At 44.8% G+C, this 20,514-nt stretch overlaps 2 protein-coding genes across 2 annotated transcripts; one reads left to right on the plus strand and one right to left on the minus strand.

The window, feature by feature from the left end:
• Window positions 1-3,272: 3,272 nt before the first annotated feature.
• Window positions 3,273-9,721, plus strand: PGAM1 (phosphoglycerate mutase 1). The gene is made up of 4 exons (XM_002916985.4): window positions 3,273-3,525; window positions 6,890-7,164; window positions 7,714-7,894; window positions 8,611-9,721. Exons 1-4 carry the CDS (start codon window positions 3,387-3,389, stop codon window positions 8,778-8,780), a joined length of 765 nt encoding a protein of 254 aa, XP_002917031.1. The 5' UTR covers window positions 3,273-3,386; the 3' UTR covers window positions 8,781-9,721.
• A 3,941-nt stretch (window positions 9,722-13,662) lies between these two features.
• Window positions 13,663-20,465, minus strand: EXOSC1 (exosome component 1). The gene is made up of 8 exons (XM_002916984.4): window positions 20,345-20,465; window positions 20,124-20,239; window positions 17,911-17,985; window positions 16,800-16,888; window positions 15,200-15,233; window positions 14,634-14,684; window positions 14,419-14,503; window positions 13,663-14,085 (listed from the first exon to the last, which is right to left on the minus strand). The coding sequence occupies exons 1-8, from the start codon at window positions 20,409-20,411 to the stop codon at window positions 13,979-13,981; spliced, it is 624 nt and encodes a 207-aa protein (XP_002917030.2). The 5' UTR covers window positions 20,412-20,465; the 3' UTR covers window positions 13,663-13,978.
• Window positions 20,466-20,514: the final 49 nt, after the last annotated feature.

The following is a 20,514-nucleotide window of genomic DNA, read 5'->3' on the forward strand; positions in this document are numbered from 1 at the left end:
TTGTTATTAATGACTGCTCCTGGCCCAGGAGATGACCGCTAAGAGTCTGGAGCACGGATCCCCACCCCCACACTCCAGGCAGGAAGAGGGTCTTAATTGGCCACAGTTGCCCCCTGCAGGGCAAAAAGTGAGGGCCGTGACCTGGTTAGGAGCTGTGAAGTAGGTCCCTCAGGTTGCTGCTAGAGCAGGAACCCAGTTGCAATCGGCCCCTCACTCCTGCTTTGTTCTCAGGACGTATGCATTCTCTCCTGTATCCACGCAGTTCTTTAGAAGGGCCCAGGAATTAACCCTGACAAATGTCTCTGTGTTGTGTGTTCAGTACAGATAACAAGGTTAAAAAAAAAAGTAGTTGAGGACAAAGCCGACTGATTTATCCTTACCATTGACTGACATTTGAGGAATCTCCTTGGTTTGACAGGCTCTAAGCTTCTTTCCAGATTTGTGATTGAGGCTGAGTGAATCCCCATCTTTGCCCAAGAATTCTGGCTTCTGGCGGCAAAGCAAGCCTTCAGGGTCTTCCCACAGTGCCTCCCATCCCCCTCACACTCCCACTCTCCGATCTCTCCAGGCTCCTGCCCTACTACCTGACAGTGGAGGCCCCAACTTTGGGGCCCTTCCCTGTGGATCATCTCTGATTTCTCACTGATGAACCTGGTCCCGTGCTCATCTCCTGCTCTTTTTGAATGGTTCACTTCACTTCCCTCTTGTTACGTGTGAACTGAGGGTAGCAGGAGGTGGGGAGTTGCGGTGGACGATTTTCAAGGTCTCTCCCAGCCCCGACACTCAGGGACACTCAAGAGAGTCTACCAAGGGCAAAGGCAACACAGTAAGTGCACGTGTGTGGGGTGTGTATGAAATAGTTAAGGTGCGGTACCTGTCCTCAAGGAGTTTCTAGTTGAGTTGATCTGATGCCTACCTAAAAAGCTTCTGATGACTTAAGGAAGATATCCCATAAGTGAGGTGCATAAATTTATCAGAATTCCCTAGAATTCCAAGGAAATGAGAGATGCCTTCTGGAGGCAGAAGGGGTTGGTTAAGGAATAAAACAGTATGCCCAGGCTCTTTCCCAAGGCTGGTGGTACAGATGCCTTTGGCCTCCTGCCCCAAAGTATCCTAGTTATCTGCCCAGTCCCAATCCCAATGGGTAAGCCATCCCCTACCAGGTATCCTGCTAGAACGGAAATCTGTCCATGGACCCCCAGACTCATACCCTTTGAATGGGTGCCCTTCCTTAAATCTTTTTGCCTTCTTGATCACACTGTTAGTAACATTTACTGTTAATGTTAGTAACGCATTTATTATTATTATGACTATTTGCTAGGCACAGTGCTGAGCGCTTCCCATGCATCATCTCACTTATTTCTCACAACAGCATTTTAGGTGGCTATGAATATGACTATTAACCCAGTTTACAGATGGGGAAAATGAGGACGAGAAGTTGAGTGACCCACCTTAAGACCCATGGGTAATCAGAAACAGAGACATATTTGAACTCAGGTTTCTTCCCATTTATACCTCCTACTTACTGCATAAATGGGAGACCTTAACTAGACTGGAGCACAGAAATCTTGAAGCAGAGAGCAGCGGGAGGAGAAAGGCACATGGCAGGAGCCATGACTGGGAGTATGGATAAGGGCGAAAAGTACAGTCTGAGCAGCCAAGGTTAAGGCTGGAAAAGCTCTCCCTGAGAGCCTAGGTGTCAGGGTTGGCATGACCAAGCACTACGAGCAAGCAGAAGGAGAACCTGCAAAGATGGAGTCTTTCAAGGAACCCCACGTGGGCCATGCTGGGAGCTTGAACAGAAGAAGGCCTTCCAAGGCAGTTCTTGCTTTGTAACCCTGGGATTCTGTGAGCTCTGGGTGTAGCTTTTAGGCTGGACCTCCCTCTGGTCATCTCCCTGGTCACTGAATTCCATCTTCTCCCAGCTGCAGAGGGGGGCAGGTGCATTGTGGTTAGAGAGCACCCTAGGCCCTCCGACTGCGTGGGTTTTAGTTTTGGTTTCTCTTCCACTTCTAAGCTGTGAATTTGGACAATTTATTTCTCTGAGTCTGAACATACAGGGTTTTTGGGAGCCAGCCTCAGCTTGAACTCTGAGTCCTGTAACCTTGGGCAGTTTACTTCATCCCTCATTTTCCTCATCAGTAAATAAGGAAATATAATACCTGCCTCATAGGATCATTATGAGGATATGAGGATTAAATGAGTTAATGTTTGCAATGCACTTATAACACTGTCTGGTACATAGGTTTTTTTTTTTTTTGAGAGCATGTTAAAAACTTTTCTAGACTCTGTTAAATAAAGCACACAGCACAATTTCATTGTTGGCCGTATACATGTGGGTCTTATTTACACTCCGCTTGCTGTGAAGGGCAGAAAACACATTAAACCCATCTCTGGCTCTAGCCCACTGACTGACTCCCGGTTTGGTGCTCAATAAAGTGGCTAGTTTTAAATAAACCAGGAATCAGTGGCAAGGGCAGCAGAGAGCTGTCCAGATAAGCAGATACTAAACTGCTGATTGGGTGTGTAGGGGAGGAACAGGCAGTGACTCTCCTCTTTCTGGAATGTTTGAGGGGGTCCAGAGTTTGCGTCACTGTTGGAGGACCAGGAGACACCAACTAGTGGCTGGGAGATACCCGAAGAGGTGGGATAAACAGTCCGGTGTTTCTACAAAGAGCAGGACTTTGGAGCCGCAGTCAAAGTCAGCTCTCTTACGTGTAAAATAGGAAATGAGTATCCGCTAAAATGAGAGAGCACTAGTAATGGCCATTGACTGAGCACGTTCCAGGTAGATAGGCACCAGCTAAGTATTATGACCATTCACAAATGAGGCTGGGCGAGGTTAAGCGACCTGCCCAAAGGTACAAAGCAATAAAATGGAAGAGTGACTTCTGGAACTCAGGTGTGTGAATCAAACTCTGCGTACGAATGGCAAAGTGACCTAGCGCAGCTAAGCGCGGTTCAAATGATAACGGCCACTTTATTCTGACAAACGTATTATGAATAACAGCAACACTAGGAGAGCAGGGTGGCTCTCGAACGCCACCGCGGGCACACACTCCCCGCTCTGTCCGAAAGTCCCGCCGCCTTTCCGCGCTTACGTGCGCTCCGTGACTGCTGCTGCCGACCAGGGCCCGGCGGCCGAGACCGCATGCGCCCTGCCGCCCTCGAGCGCGCCCCTCCCCCCCGGCGGCCGCGGCGCTCGCACGGGGCGCATGCGCACACCTGGCGGGAGGCGGGCCGTCCCCCAGCGAGTGGAAAGATTTGCTCCACCAAGCGCGCGGGAGCCGGGCAGTGGGGTGCGAGCGCGCAGGCGCGGCTGGGGCCGGACAACGACTCCGGAATCTCGGCGAGTCCCAGTCTGTGTCGCACCCGGAGCCGTCGCCATGGCCGCATACAAGCTGGTGCTGATCCGGCACGGCGAGAGCACTTGGAACCTGGAGAACCGCTTTAGCGGCTGGTACGACGCCGACCTGAGCCCTGCCGGGCACGAGGAGGCGAAGCGTGGCGGGCAGGCGCTGCGAGGTGTGGAGCGGGTCGGGTCGGGCCGGGCTGTGGGTGGGGCTGCGGAGGCCCGGGCGGGCGCCGCTCGGTGAGGGCCGCCTGGCTCGCCCCAGCGCCCTCCCGGAGAGGGCTGACCTTGGGCTTCAGCTCTCCAGCAATTTATTTTGTAATTGACAAAATGGGCCCAGGTTGGGGGGGGGTCGACTTGCTCAAGGTCATCCAGTGGAGGGAGGGACCGCGCCGGGAAGAGGACCACGGGCGGTCGCCCCATCACCCACTGCGTTCTCCACGACACCACCTTGCGAAATTTTCCCATTTTCTAGTCTGAGCATTTAGTAACTCGGGGACGGGTTATTACATTGGATGCCCTGTGTCTTCCAGCAGCCGTAACCAAGCCTTTTCAAGAGGTCGCTGCGGATCCTAGTGAAGCGTCAGGCCACACGCTTGTCCCTGGCTGTGCGGGAGTAACGCGGTCCCGGGGGGCCCAACGGGCCCCAGAAACCCACGTGCTTATGTAGGCCTTTGCTGTTCAGCAGCATCCCACAAATCCTGTGTCCAAACTTCATCTTCAGATGTAGTTGAGCGAATGAATGAATGAAGGATTTGAGTTCATCCTGTGCACGATTCCATAAAGAAGACATTTTATCCCCCTCTTTTCTATGCTCCCTGGCTCTCTTTTATAGTTGGGAAAAGTGAGGATTGCATAGATGACTTGTTCAAGGTCGTATCTTTTTATTCGTAGTCATCCTGCTTGCTCCAGTTCTGGGCTGAGTAACAGACTCTGGGCAAAGGTGGAAGAGGCAGTGAGATCAACTCACCTACCCGGGCTTGCCCCGCTGGGTGTGTGTGTGTGTCGGGGTGGGGGGAGTGGTTCTCTGTGGTTTTGGAATGCTTTTTATAAGGAGGCATTCTCAGCAACTCAGAGAATCTCTGTGGTCTGAGAAGGTTCTTCCATTGATGATTAGGGCAAATCCTGCCCTGCTCCCTTCTAACTTCTGGCCATAGAAGCAGCCATTTAAAAGGGGCATTGATGCCGGATGTGGAAGAGGTATTTAGCCTCGGGTTACTCTAGCTTCTTGCCTTCACTGTAGGTGCTTGAAATGAAGCAAAGGTTTGAAAGTGTGGGAAATGTAATCCTGCTGGCTGTGTGTGTGAATGCTTTGGGATGGTCTGGTGTGACTTACGTTAGGAGAGGCTGGGAAAGGGAAAGTGCTGGTAAAAGAGGCCATTTTCTCTTCTGTCTGGCAGGAAGAACTGTATGGGTCTGTGGTGGTTTGCTGAGGACTAGCCCAGGACAAAGATAACTGCAGCTGTACCCTAAAAGACCGATCAAATGGTCAAACTTGTAATTTCTTTTTAAAAGACCCTATTTCAGTTTTTTTTACGCTTATTTATTTTTAGTAATCTCTACACCCAACGTGGGGCTCAAACTCATGACCCCAAGATCAAGAGTCACATGCTCTTGTGACTAAACCAGCCAGGCACCCCCCCCATTTCAGTTTTTAAGTAAATGTTGGTAGCATTAGTTAGAAAAATCCCATTTAAAAATCTTAATATCTGTTATGGGCATCACAAATGATTATAGTAAGACTAAAAGCAGAAATCTGAGTGGTGAAGACCATTTTGAATAATAATCTAAAGTAAGTATATTAAATCCTTGAGAGCTTTAAATCACAGTAGGGTTTATAAACTCTTGAATCGTTTCAGGAGGAAGCTAGTGAGAACTGAGTTTCCCCATGCAGTCTTACCTCTGCCGGAGGATGAGGTCCACACCACACCATTTACCCCACCTCTGGGAGTGGCCTAGGCTATGCTTTTTTTTAATGGGCAGGTTAAAAGAAGAGCCCTGAGGGGATCTACTTTTCTCCTTGGGGGACCTATTTGTATATGCAATGGGAGGCACTCCATTGGGAGTGGAAATAATTGCAGTGAAACAGCCAGTAGCTTTGCAGCATGGGAGATGAGGCTTGCACTATGGATGGTTGCCTCCTGGTGACTCAGCCTTTATTGGGGAGCCATTCCTCCCCTTATAGTTAGGGAGGAGATGGTAATGGAGTCTACTAGGACTTGTTCTGCGGCTCAGTGATGAGATTTGTCATCTTCTCCCTTGTGGGTAGTGCAGTGATGGGTTTCCCGGTGATTAATCCCCCCTTCCCCCATCAGCATGGTTCTTATTGGCCTCATTCTCGTTGAATGACTGGCAGAATTCACTTCACATTGCATTAATTACTGTTGGCAACCTCAGTATAAGGCAATACCCAGGAAAGTTTGTGCTGAATTTCGAAAAGGGCCTTTAGCTTCATGGAGGAAAACACTACATAAAGAAAGGGCCATCTCCTTATTAAAGTGGGAGGGGGGATAATCTTTCATGAAATATGAATTGTTGAAACCTGTTGGTTGGGCAACATAACTCTTGATTACCACCCCTTGATAACTACTGTGTATGGAGGAGAGATTCATTTATAAATGAATCAGTGCACAGCATTTGCTCTTTTTGCTCTTTCCAGGGAGTGGCTTCTCCTAAACTTGGTCTAGCCATTGACCTAAGTAGGTACAGGCTGGCACTTGACTATAGCAGAAAGAAACTGGATTGAGAGATTGTGATGTGATTTCTACTCCATGGTGAAAATATTATTTTTGGCAACAAACTGAAGTTTTAATCAGCATCCTCTAAGAGTTCTTGCTGTGTCCTGATTGTTGGGGGCTTAAAATCCACTTCCCCTAGACAAGAAGTTAGGACTGAAATATATTAGTAATTATTGGTCAGAAGTGACTGTTTTAACTAAAATACAAACATCCAGATCCTTAGGGATTAGGAAAATATGGAGGGAGCTAGAGATAGTGGTTGAGTTGGATTTTGGAGTCACACGGCCTGGGTTTTGGCCTGGGTTTTAATCTCTCGCATGTAAGCTGCAACCTTGAATGATTTGCTTAACTCCTCTAGCATGGGTTGCAAGGACTGTTATCAAGACAAAACACTACGAAACAGTCCGGTGCTTGAGAGGTGGTAAGCTCTCTATAAATACTGGCTATTATTATTTATTAAGAGATTCCAAGTTTTTAAGCATCCTTTTCTTGAAAGAATAGAGCAGAAATAAGTTCTTAAAATGAGCTTAAGCACAGCACTCTGGGGTTTAGGATAAGCCACACAGATGGCACAGATTAGTTACTTGACAATATGTTTAGGTCTTGGGTTAGATGAATTTTTGGGAAACCACTGGGAGGTATGTTGTCAGCTATAGCATAAATCAACAAATTCTACTTTCCGTGAAGGTGCAATATTGTCTTTCCTGCTAGAGTATACAAACTAGTTAAATTTATATGAGAAAATTCTGGCTCCAGAGTGGACCTGATTAACTTACCACTTTGAACTTACGATTCCCAGATGCTGGCTATGAGTTTGACATCTGCTTCACCTCAGTGCAGAAGAGAGCAATTCGGACTCTCTGGACAGTGCTGGATGCCATTGACCAAATGTGGCTGCCAGTAGTGAGGACTTGGCGCCTCAATGAGCGGCACTATGGGGGTCTGACTGGCCTTAATAAAGCAGAAACTGCTGCCAAGCATGGTGAGGCCCAGGTGAAGATCTGGAGGCGTTCCTATGATGTCCCACCACCTCCAATGGAACCTGACCATCCCTTCTACAGCAACATCAGTAAGGTATGGACTAATGGGGGTTTGGCTCACTCCACTTAGGACCACGGGTTAGGGTCCTGGGCCTCACTTTTTCTTAGCTTTTTATTAGTGTCTGCCTAGTCCCATTGAGTTTATAATTTATGATAAATAGTTAATTGTTTTACTTCCCCTTCTCCAAGGAATGACCACTTGTTAAAAGATTTAGTTGGTAGTTATTTATCTAATAATATATCTCCTTTTTTATTTCTTCACTGACATACTTTATAAAACCCATCCACAGTTGTAGGGCCTTCCTAAACCAAGTGCAAGATTAAGTGAATTGGGAAGAACATTGTGCCTACCTTTTCCCCCTTCTTTTCTAAGTTTCTTTTGAATAGTTAATCTTCCTAATAGTGAGTAATGGTGGTAGGAGAGCAGCAAGATAATAATTATCCCCTTTGCCAAGTTCTCACCTCCATTCTGTGCCTTGGTGAGAGACTTTCATCCATCACTTTGACTTAGGGGATGAGAAGTGGGCAGAATAGATGTAACTACTACTAATTGGTGAGTTTGGAATTTTTTTTTTTTGTTTAGGATCGAAGGTATGCAGACCTCACTGAAGATCAGCTTCCCTCCTGTGAGAGTCTGAAGGACACAATTGCCAGAGCTCTGCCCTTTTGGAATGAAGAAATAGTTCCCCAGATCAAGGAGGGGAAACGAGTACTGATTGCAGCCCATGGCAACAGCCTTCGGGGCATTGTCAAGCATCTGGAGGGTATGGAGATTTTTCAGGGGAACACTCAAGGAGGGATACAGCAAAATTGCCACTAATCAGGGACTTATTTCATGCAAAGGAGACCTTCAGGAAAAGGCCAGACATATTGAGAACCTTGGAGATAGTCTAGATTGACTCCTAGTCACCCACTACTTGTTTCCTCAAAGCATCGTAAACAGTCTTGTTGGTTGCTTATTATATATGCAGAACTTCAGGTCCCCCTTCAGACCCGATGCAGAAGCTGCATCTATTTCCCACGCGATTCACATACACATTATAGTTTGAGATGCTACCTTTAGATTAGAACTGCCAGTTGAAACTACTGATAAAATCTTCCTTAATCAGAGCTTGGTACAACTTCAAACACACGAATCTCACTTTGCCTGAAGGCCTAGAGGCACAGGTTGCTGATTTTTGGCAGGCTGGATGGACTGCATAGGACATTTGAGATGTGTATGGTCCTGCTTCGCTGTGGGTTTCCAAACCCTACTTTGGGAGAGAGAACTATGGCACACACCTTTTATACTTTTTTCTTGCTTTTCAGTGGCTGAGAAGTATTGCGGGCATTCTTTGGGTGACTTATCTGTAACACAGATCATTGTTATTACAAATATCAGAAAGGGTGTCTCGTTTTAATTCCTACTGAAGTCCTTTGTCATCTGCAGGGGTGACGTGGATTTGTATCTTCCTTGGCTAATCATGGTGTGTATTTTCAGGTCTTTCTGAAGAGGCTATCATGGAGCTGAACCTGCCAACAGGTATTCCCATGGTCTATGAACTGGACAAGAACTTGAAGCCCATCAAGCCCATGCAGTTCCTGGGGGATGAAGAGACCGTGCGTAAAGCCATGGAAGCCGTGGCTGCCCAGGGCAAGGCCAAAAAGTGAAGGCAAGCAGGCAGACTACTTTCCCAAGGATACCCTCCCTGCCCATCCCATTCCTCCGCACTTCTTCCCTGCACATGTCACACTGACCACATCTGTAGGCATCTTAAGTTTTAGTTGCAGATGGGGACCAGTGGCTCCTAATTTCGTTTAGCCATTTTGTTTCTTGCACCCACTTCCTTCATATATTCTAGTCAGAATGGCACTTCTGGGGCATGGGTTCTCAGTCCAAGCTGGGAGAAGACTCTGATCCAAGAGTAGAGAATTAGTAACGCTGGGGTTTTTGCTACTGCTTTATTACTAAGGACCTGCTTGAGTTGGGGATAGGGAGGAACCATGCTAGGTATGACCAGTGAGAAGCAAGAGAGCCTATGGGTGTTCCCAGGAGCAAGTCTTATACTACTCTGTAGTCAGGTGGGGGATGGGGGGGCTCTAGTCATTCCAGTGGAAGATGAATGTAACCTGCATGGTGATTAAAACAGTCATTTTCCCTCTGACCCCAGAGAGTTGGCTTCAGAAGATTGGGATCAATCTGAATGTTTTACATGTTGCATTTACTTTTACAAGAAAAAAAAAGTACACACACACACACACACACACACATATATAAAATACAAAACAAAAACCCTTCTGGGGTTTCCAGTGGCGGTTGAAATATTCCCACATGTGATCATCCAAAAATAAGCCATTCCTCACACCAGTGTGGGATAAACTCCTTGACTTCTGAGGCCTAGGAGTTCATCCTGCTGTGTGTTTTAGAATCCTCCCCCTGCCTTAATGTTTTATGGCAGTGAGATGCCTCTTGATCATGTCCAAGTTTGTCTTTCACTGTATCTGATTATGTTCCAGTTGCTTGGCCCTGCAATGGGCCCAGTACTCATTTTGAGCGTAACTATACTAAATCTTTTTTCCAGATCAGTATAATAAAGGAGTGATGTGCAATACCTTCTGTGTGATGTAGTGATACCTCTTTTGTGAGGCCAGCTTGAACATTAAACTTGAAATGTCCCTCGTTACCCAAGTCTGTGTATGACAGAATAAGAGCTTTAGGACAACCAATCAGTTTACATAGCCTGGTCCAAAGATGGAGTATCTTACTAGGTTTTCCATCTTAGATTGGGGAGTGGGGCTGAGGTGGGGGTGGGCAGGTTGTCTTGGCTGAGTTCTCCATTCCTATTGCCTCTACAGCTCTTGCTCAGTGATGCTGGTTACTGAATACCCCTTGAGTGTAAAGTCAAATTTTGAAACCCCGTTATGCCTTTTGAGTAAGGTAAAGGCTTGTTTACCTTAAAAAGCTAATCTTTTTCTATTGGAAATCTGTAAACTTGATTCACATTTCTCATTCTCAGAAATTACACATAAGCTTATAAAATGATGGAAAAGGAGTATGATTATATTATGTATGTAATTAGGAAGGGACATGGCTCACATTTACCCTCTCTCTAAGGCCTCTGATAAGGTCGTGGGATCATGAGAGAGCCTACAAGGCAAGAGAAGGCTCTTAATGCCTTTCTTCTAGGAGAAGGAAGTAACGCCCTCCGTCTGTGAAGCCCTCATGAAGCTCCTGTGTGCCAGCCATCGGGTGAGGCATGTTATATACAGTCTCTGATGTTCACCACCTCTGAAAGGGCTGGTATCCCCAGTTTACAGAAGAAACAGGCTGAAAGAGATGCAGAAACTGGCCAAATATACGCTACCAAGTACTGGGACCCAGAGGAAAGATGTTCAACTAAAAGTCCTTATTCTAAATTTAAATGCTTCCAATCATCTTGCTTCTCTAGTTTTTCACTTGATCTGTACAGTAACCCTAGGATGAGCTTTAGTAATTTAAGTCTCCAACAGTCTGGTGGCATGTTAAATTTACCGAGCCTATACTGAATCTTAGACCAAAAAAACTTGATAATTTTCTTTGATCAAGGCTTTTCACCCCAAAGTCAGACTGGATCAGCTCAGATTACTCTTAAGGGGCGCCTGGGTGGCTCAGTCGTTAAGCATCTGCCCTTGGCTCAGGGCGTGATCCCGGTGTTCTGGGATCGAGCCCCATGTCAGGCTCATCCTCTGGGAGCCTGCTTCTTCCTCTCCCACTCCCCCTGCTTGTGTTCCCCTCTCACTGGCTGTCTGTCAAATAAATAAATAAAATCTAAAAAAAAAAAAAAAAGTAACAGAAAACCTGCATTATTTACCAACACCAGTAGGAGGCGAACAGCTACTATCCTTCCAAGACGTGCTTAGCTAGGGTAGCTAGCTAAGCATAATCACCTGCGGGGCAGGGCGGGGGGGACCCTTTGTAGGCAGTTTTAAAGTTCACCTCACCCAGGCTGACAATCACTATTCCAAGGCACAGAAACAATATCCTCCTTGTCTCTAGAACCATTTGTAGATGAGCAGATACCATCACTAAACATCACTATTTGGGCATAGCTGTTGGGTCAGCTATGAGAACACTCAAAAAAAATTTCATTGTATTTTTGCTATGTTTAGTCACAAGACCAGGTACCAGAGATTCAAAGACAGAATCCTGCCCTAAAAGCTCAGGCTAGTAGGGGAGACAGGCACATAAACTTAACTTGTAATATGCCGGGATCAGGCCCTGAGCTGAAGGCAGACGCTTAATGACTGAGCCACCCAGGTGCCCCATATCCAGCTGTTTCAAATGCTCTTCTTTATGACACTTATATATAGAATGTTTATTTGTTTACGTATCACCTGTCTTTCCACCTTAGAATGTAAGCTCTACAAGGAAAGGATTCTATCGTGTTCACTGCTTGATCTTCTAGTTCCTCGAACAGTGTGGGGAGAGTAATTGCTCAGTATATATTTATCAAATGATGTCCCAACAAGCACTCAATTAATGAACCATTGTCAATCTGGAGAGCCTCTAATTTCATGCCAAGGTTCTAGTCAATACTTAGAAAAAGGAGGCACTATGGTACAGAAAAAGAATTTGGGCTTTACATTAAGACCTAGGTTTGAATAATGCTCTGCCACTTGATGTCTGTGACTGAGGGCAGGTTAACTAATTTTTCTAAGCCTTAGTTTATTTCTCTGTAAAACGCAGAAATGATTAGTACATTCCAGGGCTACTGGGAAGTTCAGAGATAAATAAGTAGAGTGGCTAACACTAGAGAGAATGAATTGGTAGCATCTTCCTGCAAGGCAACATGGGAAAATCTAACCAAAATTTAAAAAGTATACATTCTTTGACCCAGCATTCCAGTTTTAGGAATCTGTTCTGCCATAGAACCTAGGCATGCACAATGATACATAGTATAGGGGTTTTCTCTGTGGCACTGCCTATAAAAGAAAAATCTATGAAGTTTAAAACCTCTTATCAGTAAGGAGACTGCTTAAACAAACTACATCAAAGTGTCTAACATAAAGCCTGGAATTTGACAGATACTTGATAGAAGGCAACAAGATCTATAATAACAATAACATATAATAATATTGGCATGTACTGGAACTTCGGCATTTCTTCCTTACAATAACCCCATGAGATCATACTATTCCAGACAAGGAAACAGACTTAAACAAATAATTTACACTACTATCGATGTTCAACATCCTGATTATTTTAGTATACTATAATTTGCTCAATGTCACCACTGGCGGAAAATGGGCAAAGTGTACAAGGAATCTCTGTATTATTTCTTAAAACTGCATGTGGAACTACAATGATCTCAATCCTATTTTCTAGGAAAAAAACCAACCTAACCTATTCAAGGCTAGCAGCTAAAGGATATAAACCCAGGCAGGTTGACTCGGGAGTTCACCTGTAACCACTGTCACTACACATAAGATACGGGCTCCTTGGGGCGCCTGGGTGGCACAGCGGTTAAGCGTCTGCCTTTGGCTCAGGGCGTGATCCCGGCGTTCTGGGATCGAGCCCCACATCAGGCTCCTCCGCTATGAGCCTGCTGCTTCCTCTCCCATTCCCCCTGCTTGTGCTCCCTCTCTCGCTGGCTGTCTCTCTCTCTGTTGAATAAATAAAATCTTTAAAAAAAAAATCTTAAAAAAAAAAAAAAAAAAGATACGGGCTCCTTGAAGAACATCTCAAGAACTGACATCACTAATTCTTTCCTTCCATTCCCTCGGCAGCTTCTCCATACTTAACCCTCATCCCTTCCTCATCCCCAAACTTGCATGTTCACTCCTGCTTTTGCACTCTGCTCACACTTCTCTGTCTGCCTCGAATATCTTCATTCCACTTAGCTAAGTTCTTTAATTCCTTTTACTTCACATCATAGATCCCCCCCTGGTCACCTCACATGAGAGTGCTCTGTCGCTCTTTTCAGTTCATATTTAATGAACACTTCCCAGGGTACCCGCTAAATCAGTAATACTATGTTTACCTAATAACTTTCAGAATTACTCGCGTGCACCCCAAATCACCATATGTTCTATAATTTTCACTAACCGGTGATCTCTCTAAATGAGATATAAAGTGCTTGACCTAATGCCTGGCACATAGTAGGTAACTCAATAAGTGGAAGTGCTTAAAACAGAACACAAAAAATATAAAACAGATTGGAGATTAGGCTTTCCAGAGTAAGTAAGCACTTGACACCTCTCAGTTAACAGGTGTCAGCAACCAGACAAACCCCTGCTCTAAATGTCGTGATGGGGGCGCCTGGGTGGCTCAGTCATTAAGCGTCTGCCTTCGGCTCAGGGCGTGATCCCCGCGTTCTGGGATCGAGCCCCACATCAGGCTCCTCCACTGGGAGCCTGCTTCTTCCTCTCCCACTCCCCGACTGTGTTCCCTCTCTCGCTGGCTGTCTGTCAAATAAATAAATAAAATCTTAAAAATAAATAAATAAATACATACATAAATGTCATGATGCTTTTTAGATTCCCCTCCCTACTCAAGACAACAGAAACCATAAAATCCTTTTAGTAAAAATGTTTTCTTTGTCACAGCAAAAAATATGTATTTGTAAGACTGTTAGAAGGAACAGGCTATTTCCAACATTAGAGTTCGTTGGTGCGTCCAAAAGAGAAATTGATCACTCGAGAATGAAATCCGCTGAAAGGTTCATAAGAAAAATATTCCACCTACAGCATAAGTTGCTGGCAGATTTTTCTAAAGGTGGTTGTTGGCCAACCCCAGGTGTCTGAATAAAGACAATGGCATCTTGATGTTGGGTTCATACACGTACTCTTAGAAACGGCTTACCCCTCTCCATGGGGTAAAATGTGGCTTCTTAGGTCTGTAAGAATTCAGGCTGTACTCGGGCCACTTTCCGGAATTCTTTAGTGTGGGTCTTAGGGCACTGCATCTCACACCAGCTAATGGGAACCATCTGGACACCTGGAAGGGAAGAGCTGGTGTTGGAGCTGGGACCCTGCATGTTCACCTAAGACCCTTTCCTTTCAAGGCTGGTTATGAACTGAAGTATCACCAAGCAACCTAGTGAACCTCACCTCATACAGAAAAAGGCTTGTTTATTCCACTGACTTATGCAGTGAGTCCCCCATTACAATTATATAAGGAGAATCATTCTAATCTCAGTAGTAAGTACTGACACTCACATTGCTGCCTAGATAATTAAAAAAAACAAGAGCAGAGAGAGAAAACAGTGGATTAATCCCAAACCATAGCTCCCAGGGAAAGGTAAGCACGTGGACACATGGACCTACTCACCTGATTCACTGTGGGCCACCACCACCCCGAGCTCGTTCTCAGCAGTGGTCAGGAGGTAGTTGGACTGTGCATCACCCAGGGAGATCTAGTCACACAACACTGGTAAAGGAAAATGACGGGTGATAAGTCTTCCCTCCCATAGCCACTTGAGTTGTTTTCTACTTCTATTTCTTGTTTTGACAAAGGACCACAAGACTGCTGGGAATAAAGGATACCACTTTGGCCAAGACAATGTCACCTGGGCGGAAACTCTTATAAATCTCAACCTGTAAAAAAAGAACAGGATTGTTAAGTGATGGCTCTAAATCAGATCTACATGAAACTATTACCCCTCTGGTAGAACCAATCTACTTTTTAACCCCACAGGGTGGAAGTCATCATTAGTCAAGCCAATCAACAACTTTTATTGCTTCTACAGCATCATGATATAAATGAAAGATTTTTAATTCAGTAACCTGACCAGGAATCTGACTTGGACAAATGTTACTATAGTTGGCTCTGAAAGGATCCAGAGTAAATCTGAGGGAACAGCAAGGAATAAACACCTGGCTTCAAATGCAAGGAGTAAACTAATCCCCTTCTGGTTAACAGTGAACAAAAATCCTAGGGAAAGGAAAAAGACAGTGAGGTGAATTCCACACTTTCCAGTAGGAAACACCTTAAAATTCCTTGGATCTTTGGATCTACGTTCCCACAGATGTTTGAAACTTACTGGAATAATTTAAAAGGATCAAGATTCCTAAAATCATAAGGAAAAAAAGAAAAAGGACCAACCAACAACCTTGTCTTTTTCAGTAGCTCGGACATCTTCCTTGCTATAAAAAAGAAGTAACAGAAAGATTAATTATCGGTGAGAAAGAATTATTCTGCAGAATCATAGTAGACAAAGAGCTACAAGAGTAGAGAGAACAAATCATAACTGGGACCCAAATGCCACGCAGAGAAGTGGGGTAGAGAAGCATTCCAAGTCCTCGTCCGGAGGAGAAAAACACATTCTCATTCTTGGGTCACACAGAGCAGCAGTATCAATACCTCTGACTAGAGAAAAGCAGATCAAATTTGGCAGGAAAAAATAAGGAACTTTGCTGCCTTAGAAGAGCTTGAACAGAGGCACTATAGAACCACATGGAATCCTGAAGGTGGAAAGGGCCTCAGAAGTTAAATTATCTAGCTCACAAGAATTGTTTGTCCCTTCTCAAAGAATCTACAGGAAAAAAAAATCTACCATTTCACCCACTAACCATTTTTGTTTTTTTTTAAAGATTTTATTTATTTATGTGACAGAGACAGAGACAGCCAGCGAGAGAGGAAACACAGCAGGGGGAGTGGGAGAGGAAGAAACAGGCTCCCAGTGGAAGAGCCCGATGTGGGACTCGATCCCGGAACGCCGGGATCACGCCCTGAGCCGAAGGCAGACGCTTAACGACTGTGCCACCCAGGCGCCCCACCCACTAACCATTTTTTAAAATATTTTTTTAAGATTTATTTATCTTAGACAGAGAGAGAAAGAGACAGCAAACACGCATGTGGGTGGGGGGATATGCACTCTATTTTACAGAGGAAGAGAATCTCAAGCAGATTCCCCGCTGAGCGCAGAGCCCAACACAGGCTCAATCTCATGACCCATGAGATCATGACCTGAGTTGAAATGGCAAATCGGTTGCTCAACCAACTGAGCCACTCAGGAGCTCCTAAGATTTTATTTTTAAGTAATCTCTATATCCAATGTGGGCGCTGAACTCACAACCTCAAGATCAAGACTTGTGCATGCTTTACTGACTGAGCCAGGCAGGTGCCCCTCACCCACTAACCTTTTTAATGTCTTAAAATCCTTGGGTTTAAACTATATTAAATTAAAGAAAGGGGGCGCCTGGGTGGCTCAGTCGTTGAGCGTCTGCCTTCGGTTCAGGGTGTGATCCCGGGATCCTGGGATTGAGCCCCATGTCGGGCTCCTCCGCTGGGAGCCTGCTTCTTCCTCTCCCACTCCCCTTGCTTGTGTTCCTTCCCTCACTGGCTGTCTCTCTCTCTCTCTGCCAATAAATAAATAAAATCTTTAAAAAAAAAAAAAATTAAAGGAAGATACTTCCTAAAATGGCTTCTACTTTGTTTCGTATGAATCATCCCGCATCACTAGTCTCCAGCTTAGCTCAATTCTTTTCATTTTATTTTAAAGCCCAAACTTGTCAATATTTTCCTTTTGTTCTAGCTCATACATTATAACATTTCCTTTGGACACTACCTGGACAGAATCAAAACATAAAAAGGAGAGCCAGAGAGGCAGGTATAGGAACTGTAATTGTTCCTAAAAATTCTAGTTCCCTGTTCTATCCTAATCTCATTCCAAGTGTTGAGGCAAAGGCAAAGACATGAATACTTCTTACCGGATAGTTCCTCGGAAAGAATTCTTAAGTGGTGTGGACCCTACATATAGGATGTGCACTTTGGCAAAGCGCGAATTGATGCTGGAGACCTGTGGGACAGAGAAAAGATCTGCATTACAGTAGTAGCAGTCGTCAGCTCAAGGACACAGCAAGACAGTCAGAATTACCAGGATTTTAGTCCAAGCAGCCCTACTAATTATAGAATTTCAGGCAAGTTAACTCCTACTTAACTCTGCATAAATGATATATGTCAAGCGGAATGAGAGTTAACTCTGGCAACCTAATAAAGTTACTGTGGACATCCAATGAAATAATATGGAAGAGATCTTGAAAAATAGAGAGGCCAAACATAAACAGACTCAGGACATTACAGCAAATCTGGACCTTTAACAGATCTTGCTAAGAGCCCTGAAGAGTGGACAGAATTTAATGGACATTTCAGCCACTGCATAATATTTGGATCACTGCCTTTTTAGTTATTTTGAGAATAACACATAGATTTTCTGCTGGGACAATTTATAAAGAGAGCAACTAGGAGCTACAAGTTAATTTAACCTGGCAGAAGGTGGGATGGGCAGGGAGTAAGGATATATTACATTTATCAATTAGTACAGCCTTAATTTGTACTTCCCCTAAAACACCCTAAAAGACGAAATTCAACAGGAATGCTAGAATATAAGGTCTTTTGCTTCTCTGCAGAATAAGATCTCAGCTTCCAGACCTTAAAAAATAGGTCTCCTTATTACCCTCTGACACCCGTTTCCCAAACTGCATACTCAGAGACTCAGCTCAGTGAAAGAACTACGTGTGCCTGAACCTCGCTGCCCTGATCACTATCCCAGAACTTTCTAGGCCAGTACAGTCCAGTAACACTGTGATGATAGAAATGTTCTGTGTTGGCCAACAGGGCAGCTGCTAACTGTACGTGAGCACTTGAAATGTAGCTAGTGGGACTGAGGAAATGAACTTTTAATTTTATTTAATTTTAATTCAATTCAATTAAATGGCCACATATAGCTAGTGGCTACCATATTAGACAGTGCAGTTCCACAATGATCATGATTTTACCATTGAACAAGTGTCCTAAGCAGGGAGGTTAAGACCAACTTACCTTACAGGTTACGATAGCCCCCACATCTGGTAGTAATTGGGACTCTGTTTCTCTCATCACAGAAATGACAGGAAGCTATAGAGAAAACAATAAAATGTGAGATCCTGACTAAGCCTTGCATGAAGGTATCTGTGGCTTAAGAGTAATGTAGGAATGCTTTGGTCCACAGCTGAGATCACAAGGATAGGTGGACTATAGACTCATATGGGCCCACAGCAGACAGCCTTAGAAATTTTAGGCAATAGGAAGGTCAAGGGACCATTCTTCAAGGGAAGAATGCTACTAGAAAACATAATCTAATCATTTCAGATCAGTTTTAACAAGGTTTTCTTGGATTTCTTGATATATAACCATTGTCTATCATTGTGGATAACTCGACTCCTCCAAAGTTATACTACTTCCGTCTCTCACTTTATCGTACTGACTAGAATTTCCAAATAAATGTTATATAATAACGGCCATACTTGATTTCTTCTATTTTAAGGGAATACTTGTAGTTTTCTCTTTGAGCATGGCATTGGCTGTTGGTGTAAGACAGATACATTTTTTTAAAGATTTATTTATTTTAGAGAGAGAGAGAGAGAGCGTGTGCATGCACAAATGAGGAGAGGGGCAGAGGGAGAGAGAGAATCCCAAGCAGACTTCCCACTGAGGGTTGGGGCGCACTGACACGGGGCTTGATCCCAGGACCCTGAGATCATGACTCAAGATGAAATCCAGAGTCACAAAAGGATGCTCAACTGACTAAGCCACTCAGGCGCCCCAAGACAGATATTTTGAACCTCATCTTTAATTTACCCCTCCCTCATTTACTATGCTTCAGTTCCCTGGCCTTCTTTCAGTTTCACTAACTCATTAAACATCTTCCCATCTCAGAATTTGTGTTCAATCTATTCTTTCTGCCAGGACTGTGCTCTCCCCACCTACCCAATTCTTATTTACCCTTTAGATTCAGGTTAAATGTCACTTCTGCTGACTACGGTGGGTTTGTCTTTTACATGTTCTCATGGTAACCTGCAATATTCTTTCAAAATAGTCATCACATTTGTAGCCACACACAAATCTGAACATTTACTTGTTTACAATTTATGTCTGTGTCCCTTGATAGCAGGGACCATGTGTTTTTGGCTCATTGCCATATCTCTAGAGATCAACATTGTGCCTGGCACGTGACAATGCTCAATAAATATTTCTATGAAATGAATAAACGTAGATATGTTAAAGACACTCCCAAAATTGATTGAATAAAAACTCTCTCGTTTTACATATGAGGAAAAACTTAAAACCAGAGAGATCAAGTTTCTAACCTAAAGCAGAAACAAAGTCTAGTTAGCCAGTACCTAAATGTTCTAATTCTGAATCCTCTTTCTACTATGCTCCCTGTCTTTAAGCTGCTCCCTCAAACGCTGCTTATCTGATCCTGGGCTAATCCTGGATCAGCCTGTGGAACTACAGAGGACAGTGTTAGGCATTTAACATTTATTGAGCACAGGCCCTTGTGCTTGGCACTAAAGGTACAGCTGCAAGGTTTGCTTTCATGGAACTTAGAGTCTAGTAAGGGGAGAGTACTAGCGGGAACATGTAACTGAATATTTAATTATATGCAAAGAGGAGCACACGGAAGGAAAGAAATTTTGTTCTTTGTGAGAGTTTAACAAAACAACAAAAAATAGAAGCTCACGAAACTCCTTTCCCGACTAGTGGGGCTAGCATAGCTTCTCTGATAAAATGATACTAAAGAGGCTATCTGAAAGACAGGAATTAAACAGGCTAAGGAGACGAGCGTGCTCCAAACAGATACCGTGTGTACAAAGGCTCTGTGGCAGGAGAGAGCTGACCCCACTAGCGACAGTGAATGAAGCCGGTGTGACTAGACTGCAGAGTGAGGTGGGACTAGCAGAGCAAGATGAAACCGGAGAGGTAGGCGACATTCGGACGAGATTCATCTCACTGCAGGGCTGAGTCGGCCTCTGCTCGTCCCCTAACTTCCTTCCCCGAGTGTCAGCAATATAATCAAGCGAGAGCAACACATCTGGTCTGTGGTGGCTAAGTGCCCAGCAGCGGACACCTCAGCAGGAAGAAACTCGGAGACCAGCTGTACTACTGCTCAGGCACTAAAGACGCGTCCGTAGTGCCCCTGCCTAACGACCGCGAAATCAAAAGCACCCTAAAAGAAAGGAAGAGAAGGAGGTAATGGGAAGCTGTCCCTTTACCGCGCCGTTCTCGCTGCTCTTCGTCAGGCAGCCAGCAAGCGACGAAAAGATGTAGCCGTGTCGGGTGTAAGTGCCGCTGCCCGGGCTGCCCTCCTCCAAGTTACACAGACGTTCGCCTGAAGAAAAAAGCTGCATCAGTCACTGGTCCCCATAAAGTGTCGGCCATCCAGTCTTCCTGCCTCTGTCCCATCCAGAGTTCGCTATGGACCCCGCACACTTACCAGGAATGCAGTACCTCACGGGTGGCGCCATGACTGCCACTGGAGGGAAACGAAGTCGACTTCTCATTGGCCAAAGTTCAGGAGCAGTCCTACAGTAAGAAACTCGCCAACTGGTGTGATTTGTCACGTGGTCTTCGGGAGCACCTCCTCCGGGAAACTTTATTTCCCAG

This window comes from Ailuropoda melanoleuca, chromosome 6 (assembly GCF_002007445.2).
Source record: "Ailuropoda melanoleuca isolate Jingjing chromosome 6, ASM200744v2, whole genome shotgun sequence".
NCBI lineage: Eukaryota > Metazoa > Chordata > Mammalia > Carnivora > Ursidae > Ailuropoda > Ailuropoda melanoleuca.

Excerpts from the sequence above, each read along its gene's own strand:
- EXOSC1 (XM_002916984.4), bottom strand. The coding sequence starts at position 20,411 with ATGAGAAGTCGACTTCGTTTCCCTCCAGTGGCAGTCATGGCGCCACCC. Across the intron at positions 17,986-20,123 it reads AGAGCAGCGAGAACGGCGCG|CTTCCTGTCATTTCTGTGAT; the intron begins GTAAAGGGACAG and ends TTTTCTCTATAG. Across the intron at positions 14,086-14,418 it reads GGTGGCCCACAGTGAATCAG|GTGTCCAGATGGTTCCCATT; the intron begins GTGAGTAGGTCC and ends CTTCCCTTCCAG.
- PGAM1 (XM_002916985.4), top strand. The coding sequence starts at position 3,387 with ATGGCCGCATACAAGCTGGTGCTGATCCGGCACGGCGAGAGCACTTGG. Across the intron at positions 7,165-7,713 it reads TCTACAGCAACATCAGTAAG|GATCGAAGGTATGCAGACCT; the intron begins GTATGGACTAAT and ends TTTTTTGTTTAG. Across the intron at positions 7,895-8,610 it reads CATTGTCAAGCATCTGGAGG|GTCTTTCTGAAGAGGCTATC; the intron begins GTATGGAGATTT and ends GTGTATTTTCAG.